The 12,403-nt window shown below is 42.0% G+C and overlaps 1 protein-coding gene across 2 annotated transcripts; it reads left to right on the plus strand.

Moving 5' to 3' along the window:
* Nucleotides 1-315: 315 nt before the first annotated feature.
* LOC138169355 (GTP-binding nuclear protein Ran) lies at nucleotides 316-4,778 on the plus strand. 2 transcript variants are annotated; one of them, XM_069099535.1, is made up of 7 exons: nucleotides 316-415; nucleotides 1,129-1,174; nucleotides 1,569-1,653; nucleotides 1,738-1,863; nucleotides 2,799-2,986; nucleotides 3,352-3,522; nucleotides 3,617-4,778. In XM_069099535.1, the coding sequence occupies exons 2-7, from the start codon at nucleotides 1,139-1,141 to the stop codon at nucleotides 3,659-3,661; spliced, it is 651 nt and encodes a 216-aa protein (XP_068955636.1). In that variant the 5' UTR covers nucleotides 316-415; nucleotides 1,129-1,138; the 3' UTR covers nucleotides 3,662-4,778. The 2 variants fall into 2 exon arrangements, with proteins under 2 accessions (XP_068955636.1, XP_068955222.1); XM_069099121.1 differs by lacking the exon at nucleotides 316-415 and adding an exon at nucleotides 621-694.
* The last annotated feature ends 7,625 nt before the right edge of the window (nucleotides 4,779-12,403 follow it).

Below are 12,403 nucleotides of genomic sequence, written 5' to 3' on the forward strand. Positions count from 1 at the left end.
AGCGCGGTAAAAGACTTTCTGGGCGGGGTAGAAGGAATTAGAGGAGTCTGGAGTGTTCTCATTTGAGAGAACGCATGCGCCATAGTCAAGCCGCAGCGCTGCCGATAGCGTTGTAAAGACCAGGCGTCGGCGCGCTCCCGGCCTGTCAGTCCGTTTCTCTCTTCCCGCCCCCGTCCTCTATGCCCCGCCCTCTCTCCCTTTTTTGGGGGCAGCCGGTAACGTAACGTTGACTTGGGCGCGTGGCGCCTGGCGCACGTGGGGGCACGTTGCGCCGTTGCCCCGCCTCCTTCCCCTCCTCTCGGCCCCTCCCTATTCCGCGCGCGCGGCGGCGTCGGCTGCGTCTCCGGGTATTTGAATCGCGCTTCCGCCATCTTTCCATCGTTCAGTCAGGCGGAGACGGAGACGCTTCTGGAAGGTAGTGGCCGAGTGTGGCGCGGGGGGCTGGGCCCGGGCCGTGAAAGGGAGGTCGGGCAGCCGGGTGTTCGAGAGGAAGGCATCGAGGACCGCCGCCGAGAAGGAGGCGGCGCTGCGGGCCTCCCCCCGCCCTCCAGCCTCCTCCGAGGGGGGTGGGCGCCCGCGCCGGGCCGGGCCGGGCTTGGCGCGCTTTGTGTGAGGAAGCCCGGGCCGCGCAGGCCATGCGGAGGCCGAGGGCCATGAGGGAGCGGAGGCAGGGCCCGAGGGGTTGTGTCCGTGGGTGGGTACGGTGGGGGGGGCGGCCTCGCCTCCCCTCCCTTCTCCCCTATCCCCTCTCGCCCCTCCCGCGCTGGGCCCCATGACCAGGCGGTTTTCCCGGGCCCAGCCCGACCTCCGCCGCCCCCTTTTGGCGCCCCCCGGAGACGCTCTGCGGCCCCCATCGGTTGAATGAACCCGAAACTCTGAGGGGAAAAAAAAAGGGCAGTCGCCATTAGCGCCTCATTCATCCCCCTCCTCCTCGCGTTCGCCGCCCCACGCGGGCGGGGGGAGGAGCTGCCGCCTGTGTCGCGGCCTGGGCCGGGGATGAATGGGCCGAGCAGGCCTGCCTGCCGGGCGTGGAGGGGGCGCTTTGTGGGACGGCCGGGCACGTGGCGGGGAGGGGGCGCCCGAACATGCGGCCGCGGCCTGAGGCCTGCCGTGCTTGTCTCTCCCCAGAACCATCGCGATGGCCGCCCAAGGAGAACCCCAAGTGCAGTTCAAAGTACGTAGGGGCCGCGCTGGGGGGCTGGGGCCGGGACAGGGCTGGGACGCCGGGTCTGCTCACTTACGTAATAGTCCGTATTCTGTAATTGTTTAGCTTCCGTACTGTAGTGAGGCTTTTTAATCCACCTCGTTATGATTTGCCAAATAGATATTGAAAAGAGCCGGGGGGTGATTTGGCTGGTGTAAAACGGTGTTAAGATGGACCCTGAAAACAGCCTGCTGTTGTGCAGTGGGTAACTTAACCCCTCCTAGCTCTCTGAGTCCACCCAGTGTGCATAGTGTGTGGGAATGGGTGTTAAAGAAGGCATGTGGGTGTATTGTTCATACATGGAATCAGGAGTGTTTATATATGTTTTTGAGAAGTCCACCTAAAATACTTTATTTTTCAACAGCTTGTGTTAGTTGGAGATGGAGGTACTGGAAAAACCACATTTGTAAAACGTCACTTGACTGGTGAATTCGAGAAGAAGTATGTAGGTATGTATGTTTCTTTCAGTTACCTGCACCAATTTCAGTAAAAATAAAACCAATGAACTAAGTCAGAACCTTTCACTATTCCAGCCACGCTGGGTGTTGAGGTCCATCCTCTCGTGTTCCATACTAACAGAGGTCCTATTAAATTCAACGTATGGGATACAGCTGGCCAAGAGAAATTTGGTGGTCTGAGAGATGGTTATTACATCCAAGGTATGTTCTACAATTATTTTGCATGTTTTAGTATATCAGCTTTCTGTTACTGAAAGTCTCCTTAAGATTGACTTCTGGTTTTGGGGGAGCTACTCTATTTAATATTGGAGGACTGAGATTTGAATCTCAGCTGGTCTACTTGGACATAATCAAATCCAAACTGTTAGCTGATAGGTAGAATGAAAAGGGTTTATTTGAAGTTCCTTTTATTAGTAAGATTTAATATCCCTATGATTGTTACAACAAGTAAAAAGAAACCTTCATGTTAGTCTGAGGTACTAAAGTTGTAGTCTAATTTTTCATTGCTTAGGCACATAACATTTAATGGAGTTGTTTTTAACAGGCAAATGTTGAGAAACTTTGATAGCTGAATTTATTTTTTTTAAATAGAAGGTATGGTATTAGTGTGCCTGGTAGTTACAAGAATCTTTGGACTGAAAAATGAATTTCTCTGACACTTAAAGGAACTGAAGTCTAGAGTGTTTAAGCCCCTTACCCTGGGGCTCCAATAACTAGCATTTCTGTAGAGTTTTTATGTTATTTAATTTTCATAACAACCATCTGAAGTTACTGCTCTATTAATATTAAATAATAATTAATTTATAATAAATAAAATACATATTAAATTAAATCCATTTTCTTCAAATGAGGAAGCTGAGACCTCAAGAAGCTAAGTGACTTGCCCAGGGTCTACACAGGTATGGGTAGTGCCTCAAGGCATGCCTCAGCATGATTCAGAGAGGACTCATTTTCCTGTCTTCCAAGTTCAACACTTGAACCACTATTCCCAAGTAGTTTGCTCAAGGTCATACAAAATTGCTGGTAGCAGAGTTCGAATACTAAGCAGTCTCCTGACTTATAGTTTCATCTAGCTTGTTATTTTCCAAATAAATTGTCTTTGTTATTCACTTAATATTCATTGAATTTCTTTGCAGCTCAGTGTGCCATTATAATGTTTGATGTAACATCAAGAGTTACTTACAAGAATGTACCTAACTGGCATAGAGATCTGGTACGAGTATGTGAAAATATCCCTATAGTGTTGTGTGGCAACAAAGTGGATATTAAGGACAGAAAAGTCAAGGCGAAATCAATTGTCTTCCACAGGAAGAAGAATCTCCAGGTATGTCTTTAAATTGGCTGTTTACTTAAGTGTAGGATTCATTGGCATATCTATATTCATGTGAAACAAGAATCTTATCGGGCAACATAAATAGCATTCAGGATAAATATTAAATAATCTATTTTTAGTGATTTGTGGAGTGTTTCTGTATTGGATTATTTGTATATTTTTACAACCTCTGCATGTTGTGTTCTCTACAAGGAAATAATAGACAAGTTTTAAATGAAATTTAAAGAATTTTAAAATTCCCTATTAGGGACAGCAAAAGAGCTTAACTGACAAACTCGTGTAGAATAGTCTGTCTGCCTGAGTATTGGCAAGTTACTAGTTTTTAAAACTGCATATATGTATATATTTCTTAACAGTACTATGATATCTCAGCCAAAAGTAATTACAACTTTGAGAAGCCCTTCCTTTGGCTTGCTAGAAAACTTATTGGAGATCCTAATTTGGAGTTTGTTGCCATGCCTGCTCTTGCACCTCCAGAGGTTGTCATGGACCCAGCACTGGCAGCACAGTATGAGCAGGACTTACAGGTATTGGTCATATTCCAGTCAATCAGACTCTGTTATGTACTTTATTTCCTTTCCTTCCTTGCTAAATTTATAACTTCTTAACCACTTATTCCAGATTGCTCAGACAACTGCGCTCCCTGATGAAGATGATGACCTGTAAGGGAATGAAGCTAGAGCCCAGCGTCAGAGGTCTAGTTTTATAGGCAACTGTCCTGTGATGTCAGTGGTGTAGCGTGTTTGCCACTTTATTATATAGCTGAGCAGAACATGTGCTTAATCTTTGGGATGCTGAAGGAAATGAATGGGCTTCGGAGTGAATGTAGCAGTTTAAAAAAATATAATTCATATTTTGGACCTGCATATTTAGCTGTTTTGGACCGCAATTACGTCCCCTTGAGTTTCAAATGTAAGATTGCTGCAGTCCCATCACAATATTCAGTGGTGAATCTTGTTTGTTACTGTCATTCCCATTCCCTTTTCGTTTAGATCATAATAAAGTTGTATTTCAAATATCTAAGCAAGTGAACTCATCCCTTGTTTACGACAAGCATTTTAAAACCTGTTTTGTAAGGTCTGTGGTAGATGTGTACCATGTTACTATTTAAATGGCCTTCACGTTTTTATGATTGGTTGTTTTAAAAATGTATTTCAAACATCATCAGTAAGATACATCTGAGTCATACATTTCACAACGTAAAGCTAGGGGCTGGACAGGTTAAAAACTTTGTGCTACTGTTAGATGACTGGTCACAGCTTGGTATTAAAATTAAGTGATGTGAGTATATATAATTTAGACAGTTAAGCTGAAAGTTTTCACACTAGCTAGTGTACTAAGGTGGCTTGTGGAAGAAGGGTGAAGTTGAAGAATAAAATAATCACATGAGTGTTGTACATTTTTCCTGTGTATGAGCTGTCAATAGAATAGAATTTTAATTTATGTGGATTGAGTATAAATTGAATGCAGCTTTTTAAAGACTATATTGCTTAACATACATGGGAATGGTAACCATGCTTTAAAAGGGTGGCTTGAGGTGATAAAAAAAAGCTAGACTCTGTTAACTTCAACTTTGATAAGCTTTAAATCCACTGTAGGCAAAGTATTCTTGTTGGAAAGAAAGCATATCAAGACAAAAGTCATTAAGCAGGTAATGCTGTGATGACCACCACCACCGGAATAGTGAGAAAATGGACCATATTCAGTGATGTCAATCTAAATTGAAGCCTTGGAATGAGTTTTGTATTTTGGGTTCTATAATAAAAGTGAAGCATTTAATTTATTTTTATTTTGCATGGTTTCTCCATTTTAGCAGTTGGTTTTCACTGGAGATGGGGCCCAGGGCAGTTGTATGTTATTCCCAGCCATATTAACTGAGAAGGGGGTTTCTAGGGAACTAGCCGATTGCCAATTACGTCTGCCTAAAGAAAAGCCATTTATAAACTGCCATGGAAAGTACATTTCTGAATCTTAAATTCACTTTGTGAATTTTAACCAGTAAATAGAGGTACACATCACACTTCCACATGACCTAAGACATCTTAAATGTGTGACTACAGCTAATTGCTGCTACTAGTGGAGGAAACTGGGTCATAGAAAACAAATGTTAACAGGCCAACAGTGTCCCCAAGAGCACTTAGAAATTCTTCATAGCTATTTTCCCTAACCCCCCCCCCCACCATGTGATCAGATGTCTAGTGTGAGGATGGATTACAAAGTCAAGATTAGTAAATCTATAGCATGGAATATTTTAATTTTCAGAAATATCGACATGTAAATAACTGCCAATGAAGTTAGAAAAAACTGCCAAAGATAAGAATTGAATTGAGGTGCTGCCTCATGGCTGGGGGGAGGTTGACATTTGGGCTCTGCTTAAAGTAAATTGGGCAGTTCGTGGTAGTCTAGTAAAAATAAAGGGATAGTATTCTAACCTTTATGGCATGTTAAATACCTAACAGGTTCTGGGAATGCAATACAAAATGGTTACAAATTATTCCAGCAGGTCACAACATTTGAATGTGATAGAACCCAAGGGAGAATTGGTAAGGGGAGGAAGTCTGGGCATAGGCAGCCTCAGGGATTAGGAATGGAAGCAATTACTCTTCAGTATTGGTTTGATTTTGCTTGGGGTGGGATTGGTAACATGGCAACATGGGACAGAGCAAAGTGTGCACGATAGGTAGGCTTAGTTTGAGACCTGCTAGCCAGTTAAGTTTTCATATACCCCACCAATTAGGGTGGCCCATCCTTAGGGCAGGGTTTAAAGTTAGAATGGTAAAGAATTAAATGTAAGTAAAACAGTGGAGTTTTTTAGTTCACAAGAAAGATTGATATTCTGAAGTACTTTGATTACGTGAATCCATTATAGTGATGTCACTGTAATACTCTATAAACCAGAGAATTTTTTAAGTGAGGAAATTGAGCTGTGACTGGAAAGGATATCTTGCCAATTGTTGGCGCTATGAAAGGTAAGTGATGTGCTCTTAATCTTGGCATCACCCACAAATGTAACCTTCATATTCAAGACTCCTGAAGTTCTTGACTAAAATATACTGGCTTCAATCTCTTGATCCCTTAATTTTATCCCAGGCCATTTCCACAGCACTAACCGCTCATATTGGACCCCTTGGTGAACCAATTGAACTCTATTTTTGAATTCCTAGGCCTCAACCTTTTTATATCATCAGTTAGAGCCAGCCAGCCTCAGCCATGTATCATTTCCACCATTTGTTCGCTTAGCCTACATATGAGTTGCTGAACAAAAATGGAGGGAATCGCTCAACTGTTGTTTGGGTCCACTATAGATGTCTTAGACAACCTCAGTTGGGTCCTTCCTGCTGTTAGGAAATCCTGCTATACCTCTATCAACTCATTCTCCACAGGCTCTCCCAAACAGCTCATAGCTCCTACCCCTGCTACTCATCCAAAAATCTTACCTAATGTTTTACAGAAAAATTGAGGTCATTTACCATTAGCTCCCTCTTCCCTTTTCCTCATTTCCTATCACTTGGTTGCCCTTTCTTGTCCCTCAACCCTCTCATGTGATAAGGTGACCCTACTCCTTATCAAGGTGAACCCCTCTTGTTCAAGTGAATTTGTTCCCCGCCCTTCCCCTGTTATCCCCATTCTCATTTATATTTTCTCTCTCCCTCTGTTGGATCCATTCCTACTGCCTACAAACATTCCCATGTCTCCATCCTGAAAAAACCATCACTTGATTCCTCTTCTGCCTTTTGTCTTAAGTTCCCCCCAAATCCATTAACATTAGGGGCCTCCACTTTCTTCTCAACCCCTTACAATCTTCCTTCAAACTATAAACTACCATGTCCAAAGTTATTAGTGATCTAGTTGCCAAATCCAATGGCTTTTTCTCAATCCTCATCTTTGATCTCTGCACCTTTTCACACTGTTGATCATGCTCTCTTCCTTAAGGACACCACTCCCTCCTGGTTCTCCTACCTATCTGAATGCTTCTCAGTCTCCTTTGCTGAATCCTCCTCTAGATCATGACTTTTAGTCATAGATGTTCCTCAGATTTCTGTCCTGGGTCCTCTTCTCTTCTCCCTCTATACTACTTCACTTGGTAATCTCATCAGCTCCCAATGAACTTAATTACCATCTCTATGCTGGTGATTCTCAAATCTTTCCTTCCCAAGTCTCTCCGCTGACATCTAATCTCTCATCTCAAAGTTGATGTCCAAGAGACATCTTAAACTCAATGTGTCCCCAAACCATCATCTCCCTCCTACCTTCCCTATTACTATTGAGGGCACCATCCTCCTTGCAGTGCCTCAGGCTCCCCACCTAGGAGTCATTCTGGGTGCCTCACCATCTCTTACCCCCATGTCTAAGCTGTTGCCAAGGCCTACTGATTTTACCTTTGCAACAGTGTAATGGGAATATAAATTTTTAAGATCTTCCCTGCCGCTAGGCTAAAGTGCACCAGGAGCCTGGGGTGGGAGGCTTATTTTTCAGTAGATACTTTTTGATTGGCCAGTGGGTCCAGAAGGTTGTTACATTCTCTGAGCCAGGAGCAGGCTATATGTAAACCCTGATTTGAGGCTTTGTTTTGGGGCTCACTTTGAGAAGTGTTCTGTGATTCGATGAGATGAAACTCTGGGAAGCTGTTGTTGAGAGTCCCTGGGCTTTGAAAAACCCAGATGTTGAAACCCAGATGTTGATTTGGTATGGATGTAATGGTTGGACAGTTTGGAAACTGTCTACTTGATCTGTTTCTCTTTCTTGATAATTCTGTCTGTGTATTCTGAAGTTAGGGGTTTTACCTTTTTCCCCCGGAACTAGGTAAACGATACATATTTGACTGATTAAGGTAAGCTTGTTAACCTATTTTGAGTTGCTTTCCTTTATCAAAGCAGATCTAAGAACCTGTGTTGGCAGCCAACCTGGGGACGCTGGGGTGCTTGCTGATACAAACAGCTCTTTGAGTCGGCCTCCTCTCCTGACACTGCCTCCTCTCTAGCGAAGACTCTCATCACCTCATTCCTGGACTACTGAAATAACCTGCTGATGGGTCAATTGCCTCATGCCTCTCCCTACTCCAATCCATTCTCCATTCATACACTAAAGTGATTTTCCTAAACCAGATCAGATCATATTTCCTTTCCTACTCATAAACTCCAGTAACTCCCTATTGCCTCCAGGAACAAGTGCAAAATCCTATTTGTCATTCAAAGCCCCTTCCTATCTTTTCAATCTTCTTACACCTTACTCCCTGATTTGTACTCTTCCAATCCAGTGACACTGGCCTTCTGGCTGTTCCTCCAAGAAAATACTCCAGCTCTTGGACCTGGGGATTTTCTCTGGCTATTCCCCAAGCCTGGAACACCCTCTTTCCTCTGCTCCGCTACTGACACTGCCCCCTGCCCCCCACCCCCATTTCCTTTAAGTCCCAATTAAAAGCCCACCTTCTATAGGAAGCTTCCCTAACCAATCAATTGCATCTTTCCCCCCTATTAATTATTTCCTATTTATCTTAGCTTGCATTTTATCTATTCTATTAGACAGTAAACTCCTTGAGGGCAAGGACTATCTTTTGCCTCTTTGTATCCCCAGCACTTAGCACTGTTTCTGGCACTGAGTAGGTACTTAGTAAATGTTTACTGAATGAATTAATACCATTTATAGACTAGCATATTAAGCTTGCTTTCTATTTTGACTTTCTCAGTTTAGTTTGCACAGTCATAAATTTGACTGTCTCTTTAGTTCCATATTTGCATATCCAACAAAAAAATTTCAAGGGACTAGCAAATCTCAATTTTAGCCAAAGAATGTTCTCTTGTGCCAATGAGGACAAAAGGGAAATTCACTTAATTTGTTCATCTTTCCTCTCCACCCTACCCCGCCCCCCCCCCCCAGGGGAGAAAAAGTTTGGTGTCTGCTTAGGGTGTTGTGGTTGTTTTTAAAGGGTTAAATTCAGGTATTTAAAACAGAAGAAATATGAATATATTTGAATAACCTAGTAGATTCTTTATCCTTTTCTGGCCATTCTCTGGGTTACCAACCATAGAATTTCATTTAATTTTTATTTCTGAATTCTGCAATTTATTGAAACAATTTTTCTATCTACAAGTGCCCTCAAAATAGAAAGCCACTATATTAAGGACAATAGAGCTGTACAAAGAAAGGATTACTGCCTTCAATTTACTGTGGAAGTAATCTCACCCATACCTCAGCAAATGGTTGCATAGTTAACTAGAATTGTAGAAAGATATATGCTTAAGTACAGATGGTGGTTGGTTGTTAACTGAAGTGAATAAAAACTAGGTGGTATTAGTTCCCAGAAGAGGGACTTTGGAGGGATGAATGGAAAAGCATTTATTAGATATGTGCAGTGAGGTGACAGTTATAAGAGTGAGAGCCCCTCTCCTCAAGGAACTTGTTTCTTGGAGATGTTGGGGACATGTGTAGGGAAGTTGTGACTTGGGGAGTACCTTTTGATTGGGAAAGTCACAGGGAAGGAGTGGAGTAATGGGACATTTGCCTTTCCAGACACACTTGTAAATTGATTTACTATTCCCTGAGTAGGAGATGGAAATGAGATCTGGGAAAGGGTGATAGCATAGCAAAAAAAAGGGAAGAATAGCATTGAAAAAGTTCCTATTATGTGCCAGGTACAGTGATAGGTACTTACCTTACAAATATCTTATTTCATCCTCATAACCCTGGGAGGTAGGTGCTATTATGAGCCCCATTTTACAGATGGGGAAACTGAGGCAAGCTGAAGTGAAGTGGGTAACACAGGAATCATCTGAAACTAGATTTGCACACGTCTCACTAACTCCTGGTTCTTTCCCTTGAGCGATGCAGCTTCCTTGAGCGGGGAAACTCAAAGGACAGCAATGAGTTTTATAGTTGAGTGTTTTCAAAGTGCATATATATGAAAGAAACCAGTGAAAGAGATACTTTGGGTTTTAGACCAGGAGATGTGGAAAGCAAGTTTAAAGTTTAGGTACTAAATTTCGACAAACTTTTTAAGCATGTAAATATCAAAAACATTACTAAGTGGGGTCAAAGAATAATAAGGCATAGCACCTACCACAAGTTGCTTACAACAAAGGGAATTTTAAGACAGTGCATAAATATCATACATGCTATTCTTTTTTTTTTTTTTTGCATTTTTTGGAGGGGAAGGGAGGGCAATTAGGGTTAAGTGACTTGCCCAAGGTCACACGGCTAGTGTTAAATGTCTAAGGTCAAATTTGAACTCAGATCCTTCTGACTCCTGGGCCAGTACTCTATTCATTGAGCCACCTAGCCACCCCAATATACATGTTATTCTTGTTTGTCTTTTTTTTCCAAGAGGACCAATGACATCACAAGTCAATGTCTTGATTTTCCAGTGAATTGGATTTAAATGAGGCAGAGTTGCACAAAGTAATCTGCCTCACTCTCTCCTCCAGAGTCCAGTGGCAAGACAAAAGTCAGGATGACTGGAGATGTGGGGATGACCTTGGGGTCTTTGATGTCTGACCAAGCTCTAAGTGTTCCATAGCACCTACTTCAGCTGCCTTCATGGAATAAATTGTTTTCATTTGCCCATTCTGCCTAGGGGGAAGTCTTCACATACTTGAGGTAGACATCTTCCTAACTCACTGATGGATTTGAGGCCTGTCAGTTACCCTCAACTTAGTTTAACCCATCTATGGGGTTTTGCCAGGATGTGCCCCCTGGGCAAGTTACATCTTCTTGGAACCACAGATGACCCCAGTTGAACACCAAAAGGCATATGAACAGCACCTAAAAAGGGATCAGCAAGTCCTCACACCAGAAGAGCTAGTCCTCCCTTAACAACACCACACACCCTGTTATATCACATAAAAGATACGCAAAAGAGTTCTTACAATGGAGAGGAAGGTGGGCAGCGCTTAAATATTACTGTTATTGGAATTGGTTCAAAGAATGAATAACACACTCAACTGGGTGTAGAACTCTACCTTACCCTATAGGGAAGTAGAAGGGTAGGGGAATAAAAGGAGGGGAAGGGCTGATAGAAGAGAAAGTGGTTTGGGAGGTAGTGGTCAGAAGCAAGACACTTTTGAGGAGGGACAGGGTGAAAGGAAAGAGAGAAAAGGATAAACAAGGAGAAAAAGCAGGATGGAGGGAAATAAAACTAGTAATCATAGCTATGAATGTGAATGGGACAAACTCATCCACAAAAATGGGAGCAGATAGCAGAGTGAATTAAAAATCAGAATCTTACAATATGTTATTTACAAGAAACTCACTTGAAGCAGAGACAGCAGTCAGAGTAAAAGTAAAAAGCTAGAGGAGAATTAATTATGCTTCAGCTGAAGCAAAAAAAAAAGAGTAGTAGCAATTATGATCTCAGACAAAGCAAAAGAAAAAAAGATATCTTTTTCTTTTTTTTAAAGCAATTGGGGTTAAGTAACTTGCTCAAGGTTACACAGCCAGGTGTTTCTGGGTGGGTGCTAAGTGTCTGAGCCCAGGATTTGATCTCCAGGTCATCCTGACACTGGAGCCGGTGCTCTTACTCGCTGTGCTACCTGGCTGCCCCTGAAAAAAAGATATCTAATTAAAAGAATTAAGCAGGGAAATTAAATTTTGCTAAAAGATACCATAGACAATGAAATAGCATCAGTACTAAATGTATATGCAACAAGTGGCATAGTTTCCAAATTCTTAAAAGAAAATTAAATAAGCTACAGAAGAAAATAGATAGTAGAACCATACTAGTGGGGGGGGGCACCCCAACTTGCCCATTTCAGAACTGGATAAATCTAAGCAGAAAATAAACAAGAATGAAGTTAAAGAAATGAATAGAACTTTAGAAAAGTTACATATGATAGATCTCTGGAGAGAAAATTGAATAGGAATAGAAGGGAATATACCTTTTTCTCATAGTCTCTATGGTGTTTTACTACTCTGTATTGTGTACCTAATCTGTTCCACTGATCCAGATTTCTTAGCTATTTCTTAGCCAGTACAAGATTCTTTTGATGATTATTGTTTTATAATATAGTTTGAGATCTGGTATTGCAAGGTCACCTTCTTTCACATTTTAAAAATTAATTCCCTTGATATTCTTGACCTTTTGTTCTTCCAGATGTATTTTGTTATTTTTTTTCTAGCCATATATAAAATAATTTTGGGAGTTTTGTATGACACTGAATGAGTAAATTAATTTAGGTAGAGTTATCATTTTTATTTATGTCTCAGCCCTATCCATGAGGGTGTAAAGCCAAGAATGTGCAGAGGACTGCTGCTGTGAATAGCTCCAAGGTTCTGATTACATAGAATAGTGAACTCACTATTTATTCAGTAATAAACTAAGACAAAACATCGACAGAAACCAAAGTACAGCATTCACAATGTTATGATATAACTTATCACTAAAGTGGCCACATAGTTTTCACCAAAGCAGACACA

This window comes from Petaurus breviceps, unplaced genomic scaffold, assembly GCF_028583685.1.
Source record: "Petaurus breviceps papuanus isolate PSGF00001 unplaced genomic scaffold, PetGlider_PUasm1.0 100, whole genome shotgun sequence".
NCBI classification, from domain to species: domain Eukaryota; kingdom Metazoa; phylum Chordata; class Mammalia; order Diprotodontia; family Petauridae; genus Petaurus; species Petaurus breviceps.